General features: G+C 29.9%; 3 protein-coding genes across 8 annotated transcripts in view; 1 reads left to right on the top strand and 2 right to left on the bottom strand.

Annotated features, from left to right (window-relative positions):
* The window catches only part of LOC112691933 (protein NDRG3), a 51,136-nt gene that overhangs the window by 21,364 nt on the left and 4,827 nt on the right, over positions 1–24,945 (top strand). For 2 of the 4 annotated variants that reach the window (XM_025566393.1, XM_025566396.1), the window contains 5 exons: positions 9,286–9,427; positions 10,182–10,328; positions 10,449–10,739; positions 17,674–17,758; positions 24,173–24,220. In XM_025566393.1, coding sequence (XP_025422178.1) covers positions 9,286–9,427; positions 10,182–10,328; positions 10,449–10,739; positions 17,674–17,758; positions 24,173–24,220 — 713 coding nt within the window. Of the gene's footprint in view, positions 1–9,285; positions 9,428–10,181; positions 10,329–10,448; positions 10,740–17,673; positions 17,759–24,172; positions 24,361–24,945 lie in introns of all 4 variants that reach the window. The other 2 variants (XR_003149364.1, XM_025566395.1) reach the window with 2 other exon arrangements.
* On the bottom strand, positions 6,662–10,159 carry LOC112691935. The gene is made up of 5 exons (XM_025566398.1): positions 10,111–10,159; positions 8,062–8,172; positions 7,668–7,975; positions 7,339–7,589; positions 6,662–7,261 (listed from the first exon to the last, which is right to left on the bottom strand). Exons 2-5 carry the CDS (start codon positions 8,120–8,122, stop codon positions 6,682–6,684), a joined length of 1,200 nt encoding a protein of 399 aa, XP_025422183.1. The 5' UTR covers positions 8,123–8,172; positions 10,111–10,159; the 3' UTR covers positions 6,662–6,681.
* LOC112691932 (glucose dehydrogenase [FAD, quinone]-like) lies at positions 12,516–17,525 on the bottom strand. 3 transcript variants are annotated; one of them, XM_025566390.1, is made up of 5 exons: positions 17,158–17,525; positions 17,061–17,087; positions 15,342–15,551; positions 14,627–14,860; positions 12,516–14,158 (listed from the first exon to the last, which is right to left on the bottom strand). In XM_025566390.1, exons 1-5 carry the CDS (start codon positions 17,234–17,236, stop codon positions 12,789–12,791), a joined length of 1,920 nt encoding a protein of 639 aa, XP_025422175.1. In that variant the 5' UTR covers positions 17,237–17,525; the 3' UTR covers positions 12,516–12,788. The 3 variants fall into 3 exon arrangements, with proteins under 3 accessions (XP_025422175.1, XP_025422177.1, XP_025422176.1); XM_025566392.1 differs by lacking the exon at positions 17,061–17,087; XM_025566391.1 differs by lacking the exons at positions 17,061–17,087; positions 17,158–17,525 and adding an exon at positions 15,611–16,258.

Raw genomic sequence — 24,945 nt, 5'->3', positions numbered from 1 at the left:
TGTTTTACAAACATTTATTGTTTCATAATAAAAAATAAATATATCCTCTTGATAAACTTAGTTTCTCGTATATTTCTGATTACAATAATTTCAATATTAAAATTAATAGTTCATTAATCTAAACATTTATTTTTATTTTATTTATGTAGATAAGAGGGTTATAATAATAATTTCCTTGTGGTAAATAACATCCCTAAATTATTTTTCGTTACTTATATTTTATTTGCTATTATAGAAATTATAGTTGCTCAATTTAAATGATTATTGAGCTTGATTTTAGTATGAAGATTTTATATTATAATATATATTTTACATAGAAACTACGATAATATAAATTATATATATTATCAAAATATTTTTAATTTTAATTTAGTATTTATAATTATTATTTTATTGATTCCCGTGCTTTAAAATGTAGTATGTTATTTTAAATTCGTACTAGAATAAAAATATTTTACCAATGAATAAAAAGTGACTAAGGGATTTTATGAATAAATTATATGTATATTATTCATATGTATATTAGCTTTACGTTTTTAATGCTTAACAAAACAATTTTTTTAAATGTATATGTAATACGAAAATTATATAATTCGTTTTTTCTAACTTATTACTAGATATTGTCTATGTGTTATTTTCATGTAATAGAAAATAATAATTATTTACTATAAATATTTATACCAATATTGATTGAAAAAATGAATAATATTTTTACATATTCATCTGAGAAATATTCATTTTTCAACAATTTTTTAAAAAAATAAACTAAGTTTCAATTTAAGACACTCGATAAAATTTAATTAAAATTTTGTCAACTTATACAAGCACTCGTACACATATTCATAGCAGGTTGATGATGATCTATTTAAAACGTGAATTTTGTTTTATAACTTATATTAGCTGTCAATAATGATGTGTTATAATAACAGTATCAAAACATTTGCACTCTTGTCATTTTTTATTCATACGAGTATATTCTTATTAAATACAGAAATTTCTAATCCCCCATTGTCTGTTTTTAACGGAGCATCCGAGTTGGGTCCCGAGTACTAGGTGTTAACCGCAAGTAGTGTACTGGTTAGGTCTCGGATTTTTATAGGTACTACACTAGTTGGGTCCCAAATTATTTTAAGTACCACACTAGTTGGGTCTCGGATTTTATAGGTACTATACTAGTTGAGTTCTAAATTATTTTAGGAATTACACTAGTTCCTAAATATTTTTTAGTAAGTACTACATTATACTAACATTTTCCTTTCCATTTCAACAGATTTAGGACTGTCTATGATCTATTAAGACCACAGGTATGGTTAAAAATGTTTTTTATAGTTTTTTTTTTTTGTTTTTTAGTTTTTTTTCCATTAAAATATAAATTATTACAATTGTTTTGGTAAAAATATTAAAAATGTTAAAAATCAAGTATAAAAATATATATTATATAATATAATTATAGCCATATAGGTAAATTAAAAAATATTAAAAATTTTAAAATCATTATATAATATAAATAAAAATTAAAGGCAAAGAAATAAAAAAACTGTAAAAAACATTTTTAACTATACCTGTGGTCTAAATAAATCATAGACAGTCCTAAGTCTGTTAAAATGGGAAGGGAAATGTTAGTACAATGTAGTACTTACTAAAAAATATTCAAGAACTAGTGTATACCTAAATAATTCAGAACCCAACTAGTGTAGTACCTAAAATTATTCGGAACACAACTAGTGTAGTAATTTTAAATTTGGGACCCAAATCGGATGCAGCCGTTTTTAATACTGCATACCATATTTGCTTAAACGTATATTATGTTTCATCACATGTTTTATTATTTTAGACGTGTTTATTTTATTATAATGAGTTTGTTAAAAAACACATAATACCTAACTTAACCTTACCTGTTTTTTGAAGTTAAAAGATAGCAAATAACCCCTTATTGATTCTTACACTACTAGTATTTGGTTATATTTTAGTTATGATAAAATCCACTATAATATGACTGAACTAAAAGTCTCAATATTTATTTTCGGAACATTTATACAGTGAAATCAATGTTCAATCATTTAGTCTATTAATTGAAAAAGTATAGTAATATTTGATTATCAATTAGGATAAGTATAATAACCGATTAAGGAGCAAATTTTTTAATTAATTCTTAACAGCAAATTAATAAATAGTTCTAAATGTAAATTCAAAGCTAACCTATATAAGCATATTTTATTAAATTTAAAATAAGTATGAAATAAAATGCAATAAAATTCATAAACTAGCTATTCATTCATTTCACGTAGTAATGAATTGTTGTTTTACGTTTCAATTATTGTATAAAGCAATTTGTAGAAACTGAATGTATATGATAAAGGTTTTTCGATGAGCCAATGAAAATAACAAATAAATCCCTGATGTTGCAAAACTTAGTACATACATATAAAAAAAGAAATTATGAACTTTTTTTATAGATAAAACTGCAAGCTTGTGGGTAAGCCTTTGAAATAAATCACTCTAGAGTGAATTTATATACAAAAAAAATAAAACGAACGAAACATAGTAGTCTACGTTTCTATTTCTTTTCAACACAATGATGTGTTTATTAACTATTTAAGCATACGTAGAACAGAAATAAAATTAAAATCGTTTTTGGAGATATAAAATAATTAAATTTAAAATTAAGTATAATATTAAATTATTTTATTCCATATAGTATAGATCATATTGATCAGTTATTGGATAGTCAATAAAAAAATTTAAAAAAATTTCAATTATTAAATTTAGCATAATTAAATAACTTATTTTTATTACTTTTTATTAAAATATATTATTAAATAATTTATACATTTTTTAAACATAGGAAATGTTTCAAAATTATTTAAAAACAAAAAATATTTGGGTATATTATTTTGTGTAAATAAATATTAAAGTAAATAAGCTATTATAATATTATAACTATCTAAAACTCGAATTAAATGTGAAAAGTTTTAATTTAATTGGTACTTTTAAATGTAAATAATTAAACTTCCTATTAAAAATAATATAAATATAGAATTAATTGATAAATGTACTACATTGTTATTAAAATAATTTTAATAAGTTATAGGTACCTACAGAGTCGTTAATACGATGTTATGACCTAAAGGTTAGAGATAATATTGTGTATTAAATGTAAGTAAATTATATAGATTTTCTATCAACAGCTATCCAAACAACATTCTTTGTATTGTATCAGTTTTAAATAACTATATGCAATTTAACTATTTATTATAGTGATAATGAAAGACGTTTCGTTATTTACAACTTTTGATTAATCCAAATGAAACATAAAATAATCATTTTAAAATCAAGATTGTACGAGTACGCGTGAAATTGTTTTATATCTAAATTAGTTTACTGTCACATAACAATTATAAAAGCTTTCATCATTTCAAATAGTAAATACTGATTGCTTTGAAAATAATTTGTCACTTGATACTTTGTAATATAATATCATATGCAAAAGATGCTATAAACCTGTTGATTGAAATAATATTGCAAATATATTTCAAAGTAAATTAAAAGAAAATGTAAACATATAAAACGGCATGGGTTGACAATTCGATATTGATTCATGATCGCATATTAGGATAATTAGATTTAATATATTTGGCCATTTCACTATTCAAAAGCACAAAGAAAACTCAACTTGGGGAAATTTACTCATGTCACTTTTATTATTATAATTAGAATAATTATTTAAAAAATATAAGTACCCACGTGAAATTCTTAAATTAAATATATGTAAGTATAACGTACAACCATTTAAGTACAACAATGTTATGAATTATATCATATTTTGGTAATAAGATGTAAGATTTTTTTTATATAATTACGAGTAAATAATTTTTAACTTGACCCTAAAATGCTAAATATTTTTTAACTGATTTATATATATATTTATATATATTGCTAAATTGAAAAACTAAAAATCATTGATTTAAATTCAGCTTTAGCTTAAGATATTTAATAAAAAATAATAATAATATAATATATATATAAATCTGTGTTTAGTACAATTAAAGATATGTTTCTATATCACAATAAAATTATAAATCCAGAAAAAAAGTTATTAGGTTAAGTTATTAAGTTATTATTAGTTGTTTTGTTATTATTAACTATAATTAAAAGTGAAAAACTGGAAGAAGGCTTTAAAAACTATCTAATCAGTTATGTGATTTTCGTTGATTTGGTTTAAAATGTCTTATTCACATTACATTAAAAATAAACACTACATTTTTTTGCGAGGTTGTATTCCTCAATCATGTCTTTAAAAGTTATAGCATCGAGAATGTACGTTCATATGTTACTTGGGTGAGTGACCGAGTTAGTAGATATTTATAAACAACAGTGACGTGCGATGATATTTTATATTAGATAAGTACTAAAATAAAAGTTCAAGTTATAGCTTAAAAAAAAAAGTTATTTTATTGATATAAATTATAATCTAAAAATTATTTATAGATAAAATCCATTCAACTTTCTTGTTTCAATTTTAATGGGCGCATTGTATATCTACTCAGTTGATCGGTAGGCTAGTACAGGCCTATTCTATAAGTACACAAATAAATATAACTAGCTAGTAATTTTGTTAAATTTTCAATAGAATTGTTATTCTGAAACTAATGAAAATTAAACGAATCAGAATAAATCACTAGAACACAGGAATATAACACAATATAATTCTATAATATTATGCAATAAATATACTTTAAAGTTACTGATATTGATTAATCCAAGACTAAGCAACTTTGAAAAATAAAATATAAGTATAAACTGTAAACTTTATTAAACCTAATTACTTTTAAAATTTCTGTTACATTAAACATTAACCTCATGAAAATAAATGTAGCAATACGAATTTTAATTATATTATAAAATCAATTTAAAGACTAAAATCATATCTAATACAAAACTGATGAATGAGTAATAATTTAAAAGTAATTTTCTTAAAAAAAAAAATCAAACTAAAATTAAATTGCTATTTAATAACAATAAGTACAAAATACAAATTTCCTTACAAAAAATTTTAAAACTATTAAAAAAATAAAATACTGAATTATTTATTATTTATAGAATACTAAAGATTTAACTTTATAATAAAACTTTTATTATTAGATACATAGTAAAAAATTCAGTTAACCTAATTAACAGTCACAAAAAGTTTTGTTGAAATTTAATATTAAAATGCTCGTAATTTTTTCTTTTTTTTTTCAGTTAGTATTAAATTAGTTAATTAGCTCAGTAAATTTCCATTACATTTCCAATTATAGCTTATCAAGCCTTTTTATCAAATCAATATTATTTTTTCGGCATTTTCGAAAAAGAGTTTAAGAAAATATGAAATTTAAAATATCAATATGCTATAAAAATCTATTAATTTTAAAATCATACTATTTATAGCGAATGGTGAAATAAGTATTCAGTGAAAATTGAACATTTTTATGGTTCTTATTTTTGGATTTACAACGAAAACAAAATTTTAAATTATTCATAAATTGGTATACCGTAAATGTCGCTATATTTTATATAACTTTTTATCAATTTTTCGCAATTATTAAGAGAACTGTTGAGAAATTTATAAACTTATTTCCCGTAAAGTAGGTACCATTTAGAGAACATTTCGTATTTTTAACTAATTTACTTTTTTGGTGATGAACAAAGCAATTCTTCGCTTAAAATTGTGTACGCAGACACACTAAAAAAAAACATCATGGTAAAACCAATACATTCCTAGTTTTTATTTAATGAACTATAATACATATATAATTAAATAAATCCCAAATAATATATTTTTCTTAAATTTTGTATATTTTTCTCAGATAGCTTCAATTATTTATGATTTGTACTTTTGTAGATAATTGTAACTGTTGTGTAATCATAGTATATTTTTGCACTAAAATTTAGAACATTAAGTATTATTTTTCTATAATGAAATTATAGAAATATTCTAACCAAATATTTTAGAATAAATTTAATAAATTTAATTTGAGAAACATCAGTTAAAATACAGGCCCTTTATTCTTAGACTTAAATTTTAGGACCACATTTACAAAATTTCGGGGGTAGTCCGGGCACATTCTGCACCCTCCGTGCGTACGCCTATGCTTAGAATCTAAAGAGATACATAGAATACACGTTTTGTTATTATATGTATTATAAAAATAACATATATTTAATACTTCGTGAAATATTCTTATTCATTCTTGTAAATAATTTTTTTTTTTTTTTGAAGTTTAGTCTTATTTAAATATAAGTGACAAATTTATGCACGAATATATTTTTGTAATTTTTTTCAAATTCTATGTTATGTTGAATTATGATTTTTATGAATAATTTATTTTTAATAAAAATACATCACAAGGTCAAGTTTAAACATTAAACTAGTTTCAATAACATAATACCTAATCTTTTTTATATTTTTATTTTATGGATTACACCCAATCGCAAAAACTATACTTCCGAAAATATTTTAGAATCATAAAATTACATAAATGTTTCAATCTGGTTTATTTTGTTGCATATTGCTTATTTGGTATACAAACGTTTGGTTATCGTTATGAAAAATATTATATACTATTATTATTTACCCAAGAAAAATAGAAATTATAGTTAATTATTATATTTGTCTAATGTATTTTGATTTACAGAAGTGAATTACAAAATATTTTTAATGTTTTGATTGGTATTTTTAACAATTTGTTCAATGAAGTATGTAACCAGGTGTTTCGTCAATTGTTCCTCGGTATAGCTTAAATCGATTGCATTTTGTTCTTGAATTTTGAATGCAAGCCGAGCAGTTTTGATTGAAACTTTGGTTTGAACTGTTTTGTCATTGAAGTTCAAGGTGGGTACGACCATGACTGGTTCGAATTTGAATATGGCTTTTCCACTGTAGGTCTTGCCTTCTATAGATACGACGCAGTTAGATTCTCCGATCAAACTCAACAAGCGGAGTTGAAGTTTGACGGTGTTTGTCTCCTCAGTGTTGTTCATTTGAACGAATGAGATTTTGGCCAAACTGTTCTGGGTGTTGACGAAATGGATGTTTTCGAATTCAAAATGGTTACCGTTGTCGAGAAAACCGTTGAACGAGGTGGCGTCATTTGCGATGTTATTGCTTTGGTACGTTAGATATGGTCTGACGGCCTGTCTGATGCTCATGGAAACTTCGTTGTACATGTTTTCAGCAACGGCAGTAGCGACGTATGGGCAGACAACGTTTTTAATGAAGTACCTACAGGGGTGGAGGGATAACTATAATTAGCAAACATAAAATGCACTCGTGAATTGATTTCGGTTTTCCAAACTCACTCGAACTGAGGTTTTTCGTTTTGGAACAATTCCGGTAGTTTGGTGTGTTTTATGATGGCCTTTCGGAAAGTGACGGAGCCAGCGATCGGCATAGTTGGGTAGGTGTTCGAGTTCTTTGTGAGTGACGTGTTGCCCACGTATTTGGAATCGGCCATCACGATTCTAAACACTCCCGTGAATCTTCCGGCCGTGTTTGTGTAATGATACAGCCCGTCGACCCAGAGTTCGTTCCAGCTGCTTTCGGCGTTGACCTGTAACGAAAACAAAACCAAATCGATTAATTGTCGCTCTCGTGGCAAGCAAACGTATAATACGACCGTGTCACTTACTACGTCTTCTCCCCATAACATAGTTATATTTTGACTGGCAAAATGTGTCATCCCCTTGACGCGGATACCGGTGAATAGTGTATCGGAAATGCTGCCGACGTTGACGGTGTCCGGTATGGAAATCTCGTCCTTTACAAGTCCTTCGTTTTCGGTCAAATACCTAGCGTTTAGGCGCATGTTATTAACGATTGCATCAAAAGAGTTAGGGATCGATTCCCGTTCTTCTTGTTCGTGCATGCGTTCGTAGTTGGTACCGACGTGTCCATCATTCTCTTCGATCATACCATTTTGGCTCTTGGATATTTGAACTGAAAGTGATGCATTATTATTATAAAAAAATAAAGTGAATAAATAGATAATGTGTTATTGTTTTCATACAACAAATTATACGTACACGGGAGTATAGCAGCCGTGGCTAAAGCCAGGATAGTGGTGAAAACGATCAAGAGTTTCATGGTGTCTTGTCACTTGTGCGGAACTGTAGTGTTGATATTTCAATTCCAACCTAGATTTATAAAGACTGTTTTAGTCGCATTGCTGATTATCTAATAAAATACGTTTTTTTTAATCTAATTTAAATAATTTTAGTTTTAATCAATTTTTATTTAGAATGATTGATATTATAATACACAACCAGAAAATGCATAGATTGGTGGACCTTGATCGCTATCAGCTAAATTGTAGCTTGCATAAAATCCATTTATGTGTAATGTGCAGATTGTATATGTTATTAAAAAATGGTGTATTAAGACTTTCATAACTTAAGTGCAATGTTTTCTATTATTACCTTGCATATTATTTATAAGACGTAAGCATATATGATAAATTGTATGATATAAGATACGAGTTTAAAACATATTATAAGAATTTATTCTTATATTTTGTTGAAATATAAAATTTTTTAATAGAACATTATCGGTGATGTAGTGAACAAAAATAATTTCAAAGATGTATATGTTAATATATGCAAAATATAAAAACAAATTATCTGATAAAGTTAATGAGTATAATGACTATAACACTTTATGTGTTTCAAATAGGTTAACACTTATTGATTATTTTAGCAAAATATGGTAATTGTTATAGTAGTATTTTAATAACATAAAATAACTAATTGGTACTCATAAGGTCTTAGAGACTAATCTCCCATGATTTAGGAATACGTCACTGGATTTTTTAGTTTAAACTTCACATAAATAATCAAATTATTAATATACTTATATGAAATTTCGATACCATACATATAATAATTTTATGTTTAATTATTTTATTTAAAATGATATATACTTATAGGTCCTTATATATTTTATAATCGCATAATAATATTATAATTATATACACTATACTCGTATTTGAGTGGACTATTTTGAAATTATATAATATATAGAGCTATAAATTTCTTTATAAATTTTCTTTTCTAATTTCTGGTATATGTAATCCACAGCCATACTGAAAATACAAGATTCTTAATACTTAATTATTACAAATAAAATTACATTTATTATACAATATTTTATATATTATTTTAATCATCCGCAAAAATTATACAAGTACAATTTTAGGTATAAAAAAAAAATAATTATTACAATTTACTTATTATTGTTGTATTCGATTTCAGTTACGTTTTTCCGAGTATGGATGAGTTAGCGAATCAGTTGGACCACGTATTAAGATATTTTGGATTGGAATCGGTTGTGGGACTTGGAGTTGGAGCTGGAGGAAATATTTTAGCACGATTTGCTTATAGACAACCAACTAAGGTAATGTGTGGTAATTTAATATTTAAACTTTAAAGCAGGTTTGTAGGTGCTGTTTAAATGGATTTCAAACAAGAAGGACATAAAAACATATAAATACCAATTTTATTGAGTTATACTCATATAAAAAATAGATAACTCAGAGATAAATTAACTGTTGTTTAAAATATTTATTATTTGCTATGAAATATATAATGCTTGTTTATAAAAATAAAGAATTAATTAAAAGTTATAATTGTATTGACTTTGTATATGTCTGACAACGATTATTAATTGGAAACTGGTCGTACTTTAATAATATAATAATATTGCAGGCTAAGCATTTTAGCATTTATTTATTTATTTCTATACATAAATTTATTTGTATATTAATTTAATTTCAAATAAATGAAATCAGTTAAAGTCATAATATCAGTTTCTATAAAATATTTAAATGTATCTGTAAACTTATTGATTGGTTCCTTCAAAAAAGCATTATATTAATTTAAAAGTTAATAAATAGTCAATGTAATACAAGTGCGCACAGACTAGATGTCTCAAATCATTAATAATAATATAATAATATGATATTTATAAGTTTCGTCGAATTATTAAATTTAAATATAGTAAAAGTAATTAATTATTCATCAAAATGTACGTTGTATAAGAATGTGACATGTATGTTACATAAAGCTCTCATTACATACCTGATTCGGATAACCTGGCCCCTGAATTCAAATTAGACAATATAAATATTTTTCAAAGAATACAATTATAGGTTGAAGCACTGTGTCTTATCAACGTGGTACCAACGACAGCTGGTTGGATCGAATACGGTTATCAAAAGCTAAATGCTAGATATTTGAAATCTAAAGGGATGACACAAGGGGTGATGGACTACTTGATGTGGCATCATTTTGGCAAAGTTAGTATTCTTTTCTGTTTATGTATTTGTATACCATAACCATGTGTCCATGTGTGCTCAGTGTTTGATGTGTCTACATGTAGTGGTGATGACTAATTTATGTTGTGCAATTGTTCAAAGGGCACCGAAGAAAGGAATCACGATTTAGCCAGAGTATACCGAGAGTATTTCGAACACAGTGTGCACCCAGGAAATTTGGCCGCGTTCATTGATTCGTATGTGAAACGGACGGATTTGCCAATCAGCAGAAGTACGCCTACCGTCGAATCGTTTCCGGCTGGTCGTAGGCCCAGCATGACCACCACGTTGCAGATGCCCATTATCAACGTGTGTGGTGCACTGTCACCACATCAAGAAGACACTGTAATACTGAATTCGAGACTAGATCCAACCAAGTCGTCATGGATGAAGGTGAGAGTTTAAATTTCTTATTATAACGTAATATTAATCACACACTAACGAAATTAAAGATTGTTTACAAATCTGTTATGTATCAAATGTCGTATTATAATCAGTCTTTTTCGGTAAAAGACATGCGAAGAGTATATTTTTCTACCACCACATGTTTTCTAGTTACTAGTTTTCTATTTCTTATAGGTCGCCATCTTTTTATTTAGGGTTGCATATGATTTAAATTTTAAATCAATACAAAAATTAAAAAGTTCCAATAGTAAAATTAAGTTTTAAAAAAATAAAACTTATAAATATTACCATATAATATAATACGAGTATATATAATCATATATTAAAACAGAAATTAACAGGACATTTCATCAGCTGTGAAAATTAGTTTAACAAAGTAAATTAAACCAATAATTGACGAATTAATTTCATATAAACAGCAACGACCAAGCCATTAAAAACCTTCATTTAAAAATATATTTATAGAATAAAATATTTGGTATAAGTTTTTTTTAATTAAAAATAATTAAAATATATGTATTTTATGTTTTTCGTGTACATTATACAGTGTGCAATGTACAGTACTTTTTTTATTAATTATTAATTTTTTTTAACTAGAATTTATACAATATATAAAAAAAAAATGTACAATAAACATAATGGATGTTTTCTTTAGTACAGTGGCTTAAGTGGCTTGATGGAAGAACCAACCAGTGAAGGCACTCCAACATGAATTAACATTTATTTAGATATTTAGATATTTATTTTAATTTATAAGGTCTGTATTAATTATTAATAATAGTTTATGCGAGTATATAAAAAAAATATATGTAGGGATGCTAAAAAATTGAAATTCCAAAAGGAGTTGCCGCGGTATAAAAATTGAGAAACACTGCTGTAGTAGATTGGTTAGGTTAGTTAAATTACTTTTAGTATTTTTAGCAGTTTTTATAGTATCGAAAAAGCAATTTTAACGGTACTCAACCAGAGGATTTTTGATTCAAACTTCTTCTTCTTCTTCTTCTTTCGGGCAAACAGCCACTAGGGCCATCCCGTCAAACACCCTTTACTCTAACCATCTCTGTCAGATAACCTAAGGCGATTACGTTTTTTTTAATCAGATCTTCCTACCTCTTGCGAGGTTTTCCTAACGGCCTCTTTCATGCTGGATCCTTTTCTAATACTGTACGCAGCAGGGTATTTTGACTACGCCAAGCATATCCAGCCCAATTTAATCTTTTACTCCTTAATGTCTCCAATATGTTCGGCTTTTGAAAGAGTAATTCTAGCTCTTTATTTGTTCTTATCCTTCACTCATTGCTAATGCTATCTTTCATTGGACCATCAATTTACCATAGAGCTTTTCTCCCCCATATTATCAGCTTTCTTTCTTCATATTTTCGTAGTGACCACGTTTCCGCTTCATAAATTGTAACTGTACACAATAATGTCGTATATAACTGTATCTTAAGCTCCCTTGATAAAGATCTTGATCATAATCAAACTAAGTTTGCAAATTATTTATCACCAGAAACTTGATAGTATTTTCGTATATTTTAACCAATTTTGAGTTAACTAAGTTTAGATATTAAACTTTTTAAACGTTGAATATTATGTAGTACTAAAATGCATACTATATTATATATTTTATAACTACATAATGTATAGAATGACAAGAAAACAGTACGGTTACATGTAAAATGTATCATGTAACGCTTTAAATACTACAAAAGGTTCGAATTATTAAAATAATGTATAAGCACTTACTGAGAGGAAAGAAAAATATCCATACAAAATAACGAAATTTATTACAAGTGATGATTACATAATATTAGGATATAGGAATACCGTCACAATAATATAGTAATACATGATCACTATATACATACATATAATATACGTATATTCTGGAATACAGTGTTAAAATGCAGTGATAACAAAAATTGTTTAATATTATGTGTTCGTGAAATTCGATCGACTGTATTATAATTATTATTGGAAGCGAGCGGTCTGCAGTAAGAGAGATAAAGAGAAAAAGAGAAATACTGTTGATACGCGTTAACGGTTCCACGTGTCTTTAATGAACCGTGCCGCCTTTTCTGCAACCATGACGATTGGAGCGATCGGATTACTGTTGGGCTGCAGGGGCAGGACGGACGCATCGACCACGCGGATGCCGTTGACGTTGTGCACCTTGAGCTGCGAGTCGACCACCGCCCCAGGATCGGACGCCGGACCCATCTTGCATGTGCCCGCGTGATGGTTCTCGCCCCGCGTGTGATACCTGATCAGGCACCGCCAGTACGGGTCCGTGGCGAACGTATGTTGCTGGCAGTGCTCGGCCGCCGTAGTGTCCATCGTGGCGCCCAGCTTCTGCAGTGCGCGCGTGTGTATCAGCCGGCTGGCCAGCTTCAAGCCCCACACCAACGGCTCGACGTCTGCATCCTCAGCCAGGTAGTTGGGGTCGATTTTGGGCCGGACGAACGGGTCCGCGCTAGCCAGCCGTATTGTGCCCCGGCTTAGCGGCATCAGGTTCACCGGCCTTACGTTCATCCTGACCAGTTCGGCGGGCGCGGTACATCCGTACGCGGGCTGCGCGTACGCGCAGTTGGGCGCGAACCCGTCGAAGAACAGCTGTACATCAGCGGGGTCGGTGGGGCCCACCCGGTCAGACCGCAGGAACGCGGATACCTGCAGCCCACCTGTCGTGGACAATGGACCGGCCCTGAGCTTCAGGTACTGGCCCAACGCCTCGTACGACAACTGCCGGTCGTGCGTGACGTTCAGCCGGAACCCCAGCCGGCTGGCCACGTGGTGCTGCAGGTTGTAGCCCACACGCAGGTCCTGCACCACCCGGATACCCAACGGCGCCAAGTCCTCCGCCGGCCCGATGCCCGACACCATGAGTAAGTGCGGCGACCCGATCACACCCGCGCTCAGGATCACCTCCTTCCGCACTAGCAGCCTCCTCGTGTTGTTCGTCCGGTCCACGTACTCCACGCCGTACACCGTCCGCGTGGCCGCGTTCACCAGCAGTCGGGTCGCGTGACAGTTGATCTTCACCCGGAGGTTGCGGCGGCTCCTCAGGTGCGGCCGCAGATATGCCGTGGCCATGGTCACGCGCGTTCTCGCTGGGCTGATCATCGCCTGCGCCAGCGAGAAGCCCATCGGGTCCGCCTCGCTCATGTCTATATGCTCGTAGCCCAGCTCTTTGCCCGCCTCGATCAGCGTCCGTGATATCGGCAACACGTCCGTGGGCATCTGCACCGGAATCGGGCCTCCCGTCCCGTGTACTTGGCTCGTGCCGTAGTCTCTGTTGTTCTCGGACATCTTGAAAAACGGCAATACGTCGTCGTAACCCCACCCGGGATTGCCGTTCTTCAGCCACCTGTCATAAATGGACCGGTGTCCCCTCGAATACATCGACCCTGAAATGTTCCAAGAATGCCGATTATGTGCTTACAACCGTGTGGTGGAAAAAAAATTTCGATATTCCAGTGTGGCTGAGAGTCTCGTACAGCCGAGCGACCGCTCGGTGTATTGAGCTGATTTTATGATACACATTTCACCGCTCATGCGTGTTTTACAAAAAACGTGTGATACCATCACGTCCCACAAATGGTTGTTCTTCGTTTACTACCTATATCAAATCTTGGACACATGTTTTTGTGCTTACTATTTCACCGTAGGAGTCACCGTCCGAATCGGTAACCATCCGTTCAAAAGTTTTACGGAATCAACGCGTTTGTACTATCCAATGATATCATATTTACCATACGGTAAACATTAAAGTCGTCTCATGGTTCGGCCCATCGAAGATAGTCGTTTTACGCGGTACGGTGTTGTGCGAACCCGGTCGCGGTCCGATACGTGCGTGTTAGTCACTTTTCACTCACCCGATAGAACCGCGGTTCCACCCAGCACCTTTCCCCGGGGCCAGCCGCACACCCCTCCGTAAGCCAGACAAGCGTTCTTCTGCGGCACCGTACTATATTTCCAATCGTATTTCGTCGAGATCGCCGAGCTCAGCAGGGCCGGTATGTCAGTGGCCGCCGGCTGCTCCGGACCAGATTCCAAAAGGGTCACCGTCCAGTTCGGGTTCTCCGACAGTCTCCCAGCTATTACAGGACCTGGAAACACGCGTCGGTGAGGTCAGGGGCGTATTTTAGGGAGGAAAAGGTGAGATCTCCCCCACTAAATCCGTATTTAAGGAATCGATTATATGTGATATACACATTTCAAATTATTTTTAATATAGATCATTTTATAACGAAATCATATTACGCGTGGCTATAAATACTGAATTAGGCTTTTAGCCGGGTCCATACTTAGTGAAAAATCAAATAAACACAATTGTAACTTTTAAAACAAAGTAGGTGTTAAAAAGGAACTACACAAAATTCGATTCTAAGTGGATCCGGCATTAGATTAAAAAAAAAAACAACAAATATTAAGGATTCACCAGATTTAAGTATTACCAACAATTTTAATCGTACATTTTGAGCATGAATTAAAGAAAAAATTTGAGTCCCCCCCCTCTAAAAGTAAGTCTAAATACGTCCCTGGGCGAGGTATTGTTATAACACGGTTTGTGTAATCGAAAAATGTGACCTGCAACTCCTCCTCCGACCACAACGAAATCGACTTCTTCTTCGTCCGCGTTCGGTTGCTCGACTACCCTTCTGCACGAGTCGATTAAATAGCAATCAGATCTTATCAAAATATCGGCGGCGACCATGAATTCTTCCAAATGAGGATTCGATCTGCACAACTCCCTTATGAACGACGGTTCGACGTGCATGTTGTTTTGTACGCAAAACCCTAATAATTAGATGTTTTGAATGATTAAATTGTTTTAATTGAATTTAAAACGTAAAAACCTTTATCGTTTGAATAGGTGTCCGCCAGCACAATTAGCACTTGGCATAGCACCAAGAAAACATTAAAAATCATTTTCATACTTTTTAATTTTTATAAAAAATAAAAATTGAATTATTTTAATCCTTTAAAATTCTAAAAAATCGAAATTCGTTTTACATTGGGTAGTCGCTTATAAATAACTACTTGTGTCACAAAATACTAATACGTCTGGTTTCAAACAAAACGTTGAACATTATATCATAGTTTATATTAATTAATTGTTATAGATACCGTTTAGGGAATCGTAGAAGTGTGACGGCATTTATGTTAATACAGTATATTTTTCAGATACACAGTAGTGGTATTTAGTTTAACCATTTGTCTATCTCCTTACAGTTTTCATGCTAATCCAAACGATAAAAATATGGGTCACTCATAGTATAATTGTTTTACATACTTTTACTTATTTATTATTTGTGAATGTTTTAATCTAAATGTGTATCACTTTCAAGGTAGTAATTTGACAGTTTTTATGTTTGTTAATAAAACCACGGGAATATTCACTTTCAAACGTTTTTACTGGAATTTAAATTTTTTTCCCCCAGCATTTCATGTTGATTCAAGTTAACCGTGTTGTTTCATTAAATCAAATTTTGCCAGTATTGGTAACTGTATTCGTAGTTTTTTTTTATATATTAGTGACAATTCTAATAATATTCATTTATTTTATTGATATATTTTTATTTTTACTTCAATTAAACATTTTAGACTGATATCTTATAATTTATAATATGTTTATTACTTAAACATACAATAAAACGTAAGCATTAATATTTATAATTTATTATTTTATCTTATGTATTTTGTCGAAAAAATGAAAAAATATTACGTTGTAACTCTGCAAGCTTTGGAATTTGCACTTTATTATTGCAATCTATTATTTAAGCTTATTGTGAAAATAATTAAATACAGATTGTGTAAAACATATAAATTTAACGTAAAAATAAATTTATTCAGCTATAATGAAAAATAATTACAAAAATAAAATAATATTTAACATATTATCTAGTTTTTATATTAATAGCATACGTTATTAAAAGATATTTTAGCAAATTGTCAATGTACATTAAATTGCTATGGCAGTTAAGTATTTATTCATGTTTTATAGATAAAATAAATAAAATATTCCTCGTGCATGATTATTGAATCAAGGTCGACCTCAAACAAAAGTTTAAGGATTTAAAGAGAGTGTCTGTACACTGTATTAGTCATACTCATCACTCATCATAAGACCGCGAAAAAATAAAAGAAATATCTAAGTGTCGATTTCACTTTTGATTTTATTTTTATACTACAAATCAATTAGCACATAATAATTTAAAATGCAGACAAAATATATTTTAGAAGATCTAAATATTTAACACACTTTGTTAATTTAAATTTACAAAATTGTTAAACAATAGCACTAACCTGGTTTTGATCTGAAGCTTGTAAAATCTAAAAGACGAAATTTGGAATATTATAGCGATTACTAAAAATATTTGCTATAGAAGTTAAACGTATTTACCTTTATACTTTGTATGCTTCGAAATTGCAATTATATTAGATATTTGAACCAAAACTTGCAAGTAAAAAATAACCATCATAATATGTATTTATGGTTTTTTATTTATTATTTAAGAAGGTAATAAAATTGAATAAGTTTCTATTGTGTTTTAAAGAAATTACTGACCAAAAATTGTTGTATTGATGCGAAAATACAGAAATAACTAGAAACACTGAAAACATAAAAGAAACGTTTATTACATGTTATTACAATATTTACTGTTGGCGTTCTATCTGAAATACGTGCAATATCTATTAGATAAAAACATTTGTAGGTAATTGTTTATTTTAAAAACATTGCGATCAAACCTAAGTGCGTGGAATAAAAAAAATTTAATTTTAGTTTTTATTCGATTCAATTTATATTCGTGTCATTAATAACGTTTACTTATGATTTTACCTTTTAGTATTTATAAATTCAATTGAAAAACGTTACTTATTTTATTCACTATTATTATTGTTTTCGATTTTTTCTTAGGTATCTGATTGTAGCATGGTGCTGGAAGAAGTGCCTCAAAAAATGTGTGAAGCGTTGCGGCTTTTCCTCCAAGGACTCGGTTACGGTAAGCCAAACCAGTCTTCGTGCACAGTAAAATAAGCGGAAGTTTTCTTTTTTGTCTAATGCTTCAACATTCATAAATAAAATTATCGGAGAACTACCTAACCAATTTGTAGTCGTAATTAATTCACACATTTGTACGTATTAATCATTTTAATCACAATGTGTCGTTTATCTGTTTTTTTTTTTTATTATTTATTAATTTAATACATTAGCAATAATGACAACGATCTATAGAGGTGTACGATTGTGTTGGGACCCCATTACAATTTGTCAATAAATGAAAAAAGTTAGTGCATTCGGATTTGTATTGAAAATAATAAAAATCTTGTTAGATGATTTCTTGTTGTTATTCTATGCATTTTTTTTTTTTTACAAAGGTCGTGAGCTTTTTGCCGAGTAAAATTTTTTTGAATATTTGAATACGATTATAATCATTAATAGCAAGATAATTATAAGGTTCACATCATTGTCATATTAGCACATAGCAAATGCATTTGGCATAAATCTACTTATTGCATTTCCTTAGTAAGCACTGTTGAAATCAAAGCGAGTGATTTAGAGGGAAAATAAAATAGACTATCAGTGATTTCGCCAGTATATGTATATAGGAAAATTAATTAGAGAAAAAAGACATTTATTTTGTTTATTGCGCAAAAATAAGGTGTAAGCCATTATGTGTAATATAATACTAATAATTCAACAAGATATTCGATTTGGTCTGAATCACTGGGCGGAACTCTTTTCGCCCAAAAATGACCTTCCTCTTTTTGCCCACGTCCTCTTTTCGACCAAAAATGAAAAAAAAGTTTCCTCTTTTCGCCCAAAAATAATTGTATTCTTTTCACCCATGGTTTCACGTTTTACATTTTGGAAACCACTTTCTCGAAATTAATAATTTTTAAAAAATCATATTTGATATTCGATAAAATCACGTTTTTGATTGTTATTAATATAGTCAGTCGAGAAAAGTGTATAAAGGTGCCGACTCTTCTATCGAAATATATAGTTTAAAACACTTTAATAAACGTTATAATTACTTAAAAGTCATAATTAATATGAATATTTGTATTATTTTACAACAACAAAACAAACTATTTATTTAAGTAGTAACCTGATTAAATTACTTATTAATTATTTTACATCGATAACACTATTTTAAATACTTATTTTTAACACTTATTAAATTATTATTAATAATTATATATTTATCTATTTTTTTATTTGATTATTATATGATTTTTTTAAAAATTATTAATTTCGAGACAGTGATTTCCAAAATATAAAACGTGAAACCATTTGCGAAAAGAATACAATTATTTTTAGGCGAAAAGAGGAAACTGTTTTTTCATTTTTGGTCGAAAAGAGGACGTGGGCAAAAAGAGGAAGGTCATTTTTGGGCGAAAGGAGTACCGCCCGAATCACTCGTATTTTATAATATATATATTGTAATAAAATACTTTTTTAACTAATTATTTACTTCAGTTTATTTTAGGTTCATTAGAGATCATTTGCTGTTTGATTTCCCATTATCTATATAATATAATAATAAAATAATATTAAAAAAATTTAAATAAGAACGTTACCCACGTATTGAAATTTAAACGATTATCCTAATACGTGGTTTTGTTTATTTTTTAAAAAAAAAATTAAGTATATAAAAATATCCGTTAAGTAAATTAATCGACGTGCAGTTAATAAGACGTAGACATGATTTATGTGATTTATTTTTGTGTTACTATTATATTGCAGCTACAAACAAAATAACATCATAGGTAAAACGTTAAAGTGAGTACTCGTATTGCAATATTTAAGTACATACCACTAAAGATTTAGGGTTTTTGTTTAAATAATAAAACATCAAAAGCCAATTTTTATAAGACTGTGACAACATATCAATAATGAATGTACTTTAGATCTTAAAAAAAAAATTGCTCAAAGTATGTTATTATGATAATACCTATCTAAAATGATCTAAAATGAAGCCATGACATTTCTAGTAAAGAAATAAAATAAGTTCTTGAATTAAGTATTTCTAAAAAAAAGTTCTATGTTAAATAAAATAAATATATTTTGGGATATTATTAAAATAAATAAATTAAAAATCTTTAAAGTTTAAGAATTTTAAAAACACATTTAAAAACCTATTTATATTACACTGATAGTTACTATTTATAAATATCTATAATTTGACTTGTGATCAAATCCTAAAATATTAATTAAATAAAATTACATTTATTATTAAGTAAGTTCTCAAAACAAAAATAAAAATAATAAGTTAGTGTTTTTGATTAAAAATTAACTTAAAATCACTTCGATATTACGTAAGTACTGTAATAATATTTATTATAACTATAATTTTATAAATATTAACTTAATTGTTTCATGAATTCCTGAATTTATTAGATTTTAATAATTTGTTTGAGCATTATATTAATATATTTCAGGTATATAACGTAATGTTATAGGGTATATTTAACCATAAAATTATTTATTTATTTTTTACTTATACAAAACACACGTTAATATTTATTATTTACTTAACAATTTATGCGATTTAGTATGTATATAATTATGTTACGGTGAAAGACGTTAACGTGGTGAATGACGTAATTTCCCTGAAAATTGATAAATGTTGCAACTGTATACATTCGCTAATTAGTACTGATAAAACCAGTTAAGTCAGAAAATGACATATTTGATACGAATTGACCAATCATACTAAGAATGTTAACTTAATTTGAGCAACTCACACTAAGGTAGGTGCAATTTTTGATTTTGCGAAAAAAATTAAAATTTAGATATTTAAGTATTTTCTTTTATTTTTCAATTACGACTCAGTAAGGTCATCATGCCACGTGCCGGGTGAGTCTTATTTATGGACGTCCAGTAATTATAGGATGTGACGTAGCTTCGTTTATCAAAAATATCATAACAAACGTAGATAGCTGAACAAAAACCTAATCTTATAACTGTTGATAATTATTTTAATTCCTACTTGTAATATTAAATATTTTATTATTATGTATAATGCAGCCATGATCAATTGAACGGGCGAATAGAGGTGTAGAAGAAATATTAGCTTCATATATAGCTGATAATAAATCAAAAAACTGAATAATGGCATTTAAATGTATGGCATGTAATGTATGCAGTTCTAAAAAAATCGGGATATCTCGGGAAGCTATTGAATGATATGTGTACAGTGAGGATAGGATTGCGTTCAATATGAATCGCCTATGTTGAATGGTTATTATTAATTTATGTGTATTAACGTAGTAAAATATTTATTTGACTTATTATTATGAAAAACATTAAATATCTCGACAGTTTTAGTAAATGACGTCGTTGACCGATTCGCGTAGTACATTTGAATTTAAAATGCTCTTTTTTACAACATTTACCTACATAATTGAATGATTTTGGTAAAAAGACCTCATTTACTGGCATATGACGAATTTTACCAATGATCGTCTTTCATCGTAACAAATATTTTACAACGTGAATCAATTGCCATAGAATAGCTAACTTTAACAATGTCTATCAAACGTAAAAAAAATTGATCATTCATAATAAAATGTTATGAATTATTATAATCATACAAAATAATAATTTATCTGACCAGATATTGATGATTTTATTTACGCTAATGTAATGTAATATAAAAACGGTTTACGTTCATGGTGAGAATGGTTTTTATTTCTTTGTTCTATAGAATAACATTTCATGATTTACGAGCTGGATAAGATGTTATTTATGTACCCAGCATTTCAAATAATTGCGCCTAAATTATTTTTAAAATTAATCGCAACTTAAAGAATCTCATATTGAATCATGAATAATGCAGGTTTAGTCTCGATTTGTTATTCGTTAATTCAGTTAATCATTATTCATTATGCGATCGAAAATTTAGATTTACAACAAATTTCAACATTTTAAAACTTTGTGACTTGCTTCTGGTAGCTCCCATACTCACTCTTTAGTGAAAGCCCATTTTATTCTTTCACGGTTTTCATTTTTAACAATGGTGTATTTATTATTCGATCGATTTCCTGTTCTCAATATAACAAAATGTAAATACGCTTCTTCCCATTTTTATTTAAAAGTAATGTTAAAGCGTTTTTAATAAATATATATACAAACGTAAATAAAAACCGGAAAAACTAAAAATTAAAGGACATTGTGGTAGTAATAATTATTGACTGTAAAAAATGTACAATGTTTGTAGTATATTTTTATTTTTTTTTTAATAATAAATAATAACTTCAGCCAATGCCGGTCTTACAGTAGGTTACCGTATGTATCGAATTTCTCGTCTAAAATCCATATGTACTCCAATTTTTATTATCGTATATGAAAGCTCGTTGATTTCACCAACAACAAAAGAAACTTTTAAAATATAAACATAAAATCTTAAAAAAATATGGAATTTAATTCTCCTTAATCAATATAACTCATGATTTTTGTAAACGTACATCAATATTATAAGCCAAGTCGGTACACTGTAGGTACAGCCGACCATCATAGTGAAGTACGTACACGTAGATCAGCAATGAACTAACATAAGTACACAAATGACTATACAGTAGTACACAATTGTATGGCTTTCACGAAAACCGCATTATAATGTATATTATATTATATAACTAACAAGTATTTTGAAAAATAACAGTTTTCAAGAAGTTTTAATTTTGAAAAAAAAAATAATAATAACAGTGATGAGTACGCAACAGACCGCCGCTGACCATAACACAATATTCTCATTAACATTAATAATAATCGTTTGGTAGCAATTTTTCGACGTGATCACATACGCGTTGTTCGTTGTTAGGTATATACATAACGCGGCGCGAAATCGCGATGGGAATTAAAACGTAATCGCTGCGTAAAAATCGCATTTCGTATTTCTTTCGAACGCAATTTATTATGCTCGCAGTCTACGTATTAATAAATATCAAAACGAGCGTCGTGACGCGTTGCATTGTATGACGTGTAACGCGCGATGATGATAACTAACGTGCCCGTTTCTGCGCGTTATAGTATAAACGTATAATATACGCGCGCGCACCGCTCGTTTTATTAGGTATAAGCAGCAAATAAATAACACCGCGAACGAGGGAAAACGTTTATGCGCATGATGACGCGCAACACGTATTATATCGTTATTATTATTATTATAATTATTATTATTACGCGACGGTGTCGTGTGGGATTAAAACGCTAATGGAAGGGAAGGGACAGAAGAAAAATAACAAGTGAAAAATCGCTCTAATCCGAGCGGAAAGCATCGCAAAGTCAAAGTCGTTTTACAATTGTTACCAGTGGCGGTTTCCTCCTGCTTAAAAACGTATATTTGTGTCAGTGGCGCGACCTAGTCGAAAAATCTCGGGGGTGTGCATCATTGTGTAGCTATTATCCGAGAACAAGATTAATTGATGTCGAAATAGCCGAGTCCTCCCCAGATCACCCCGACCCTTGTTTCGCGTACAGGAGGTCAATATTATTATTATTGTAGATGTCCGTCGTCGAACGCGATCCTACTTCGACCACGCCTGTACATATGCCGTGGCGATGATGCTGCAGATTATGTGTATTCAACCAGTAGCATTACAATTGTTTACTATTCGATAAAATTTAAACAGCATGGGTTTACGTAATAGTTGTCGCTGAAGGGCGGACTGCCACGCTTTCGTACGGGAAAACACGTGGTAGTCATCTTTTTGACGGGAATGAGTTTTAATTTTTGTACTATTGTAGATGTTTTTTTTTTCTCACCTGATCTAATTATCGATACAAATAATAATAATAATATAATAATAATATATATAATATATATATATATATATATATAATATATAATAATAATCGATATAATAATTACATGTTGTACATGCGTGCGCAGTACGCACGGAACACTGTTGTACTGCGTATAACACAGCGATTGGGCGCCGGATGTCCGCGGTGATGGAGTCACGGGCGTGGGCGAACTTGATTTTATCTATCGAATAAGAGGAGGGGTAATAAGCAATTAAAATTATTAAGGGTGAAAATGTAATTATTGGCCGAGACCTTGTTGGTTTCAGCTACATGATGGCCCTGATGTTTCTTCACTTCGTAACGTATACGATATCGTACACACTTCTGGAAGCGAATCGAGCAAAAAAATATGCGAACCTGGGGGGAAGGAGGGAGTTGACCCAAAATCGACACGACCCTTCGTGCTACGCCATACTATACAGGACGAGAATTCGGCGCCCATCTCGGCATGTAATAGTAAACACGACGCATTACATTCCGTCGTGTCTTATACAAATATACATCAATACATTGTGCATATATTATAATAAATATTTATTTACATGTTTTTTGTCCCGTACATGTTTTGTGTGATGGTACCGGCAATTCCGGCGGTCGCTAGCTGTGAGACTCGGCCGGCCACCGTTGACCGTATCCAGATCGGCTGAAGGTAAAAATGTAATAGCTAATACATTTAGCGCACGGATGCACGAATAGTTAGCGCACGCACACACCAAATACCACCCTCTCCCAACCGCGGGCAAATTGATCGAAACAATATATCAGCTTCGAGAAACGAAATTTGTACATGTAAGTGTCATAACATGAATGCTTGTCGGAAGAAAACGGTTTTTTCAACGTTTCTATATACATATATAATTAAAAATATGTATATAAATATATATATATATATACGTATAAATATATACATATATATTTATATATTTTGTATACTTTGTACTATACGTAATCGTATTGTATATTATATTGTTATAATTAATAATACATATATAAATACCTGTATACTTATGTATACTTTCGAGTATAATCTACTCATGACTGTCATTCTCTCACCCTCTCTCTCTTTTTCTGTTTTTCTATTTCTTTTAAAACATTTATACATAATATAATAATGTATATTATGCATATGTTATTTTTATACATGTATGTATATGAAACGCTTTGTTTGCAAACACACATAATTTACTACAACAAGCATATTTGTGTAGAGATATACATAAAAATAATATATATTTCAATAACACATAAAAACACATAATAATCCTCTTCGACTTTTCATTTTTTTAATAACAATTTTAAAAGATTTTTAACGAATTCCTTATCAACACGTATAAAACGTTCCCACACAAACCTCTCTATCTCATGTATAATACT

This window comes from Sipha flava, unplaced genomic scaffold (genome assembly GCF_003268045.1).
Source record: "Sipha flava isolate LNK unplaced genomic scaffold, YSA_version1 68_pilon_pilon, whole genome shotgun sequence".
NCBI lineage: Eukaryota > Metazoa > Arthropoda > Insecta > Hemiptera > Aphididae > Sipha > Sipha flava.
The sequence above is the reverse complement of the archived record's forward strand: the minus strand, read 5'-3'. Positions and strand labels throughout refer to the sequence as shown.

Coding starts and splice junctions, on each gene's coding strand:
- LOC112691932 (XM_025566390.1), bottom strand. CDS start 17,236: ATGATGGTTATTTTTTACTTGCAAGTTTTGGTTCAAATATCTAATATA. Junction 15,552..17,060: donor AAGCTTCAGATCAAAACCAG/GTTAGTGCTATT, acceptor TCTAATTATTAG/GGTTTTGCGTACAAAACAAC. Junction 14,861..15,341: donor GGTCGGAGGAGGAGTTGCAG/GTCACATTTTTC, acceptor GCGTGTTTCCAG/GTCCTGTAATAGCTGGGAGA.
- LOC112691935 (XM_025566398.1), bottom strand. CDS start 8,122: ATGAAACTCTTGATCGTTTTCACCACTATCCTGGCTTTAGCCACGGCT. Junction 7,976..8,061: donor CACGGCTGCTATACTCCCGT/GTACGTATAATT, acceptor CATCACTTTCAG/TTCAAATATCCAAGAGCCAA. Junction 7,262..7,338: donor AACGAAAAACCTCAGTTCGA/GTGAGTTTGGAA, acceptor CCACCCCTGTAG/GTACTTCATTAAAAACGTTG.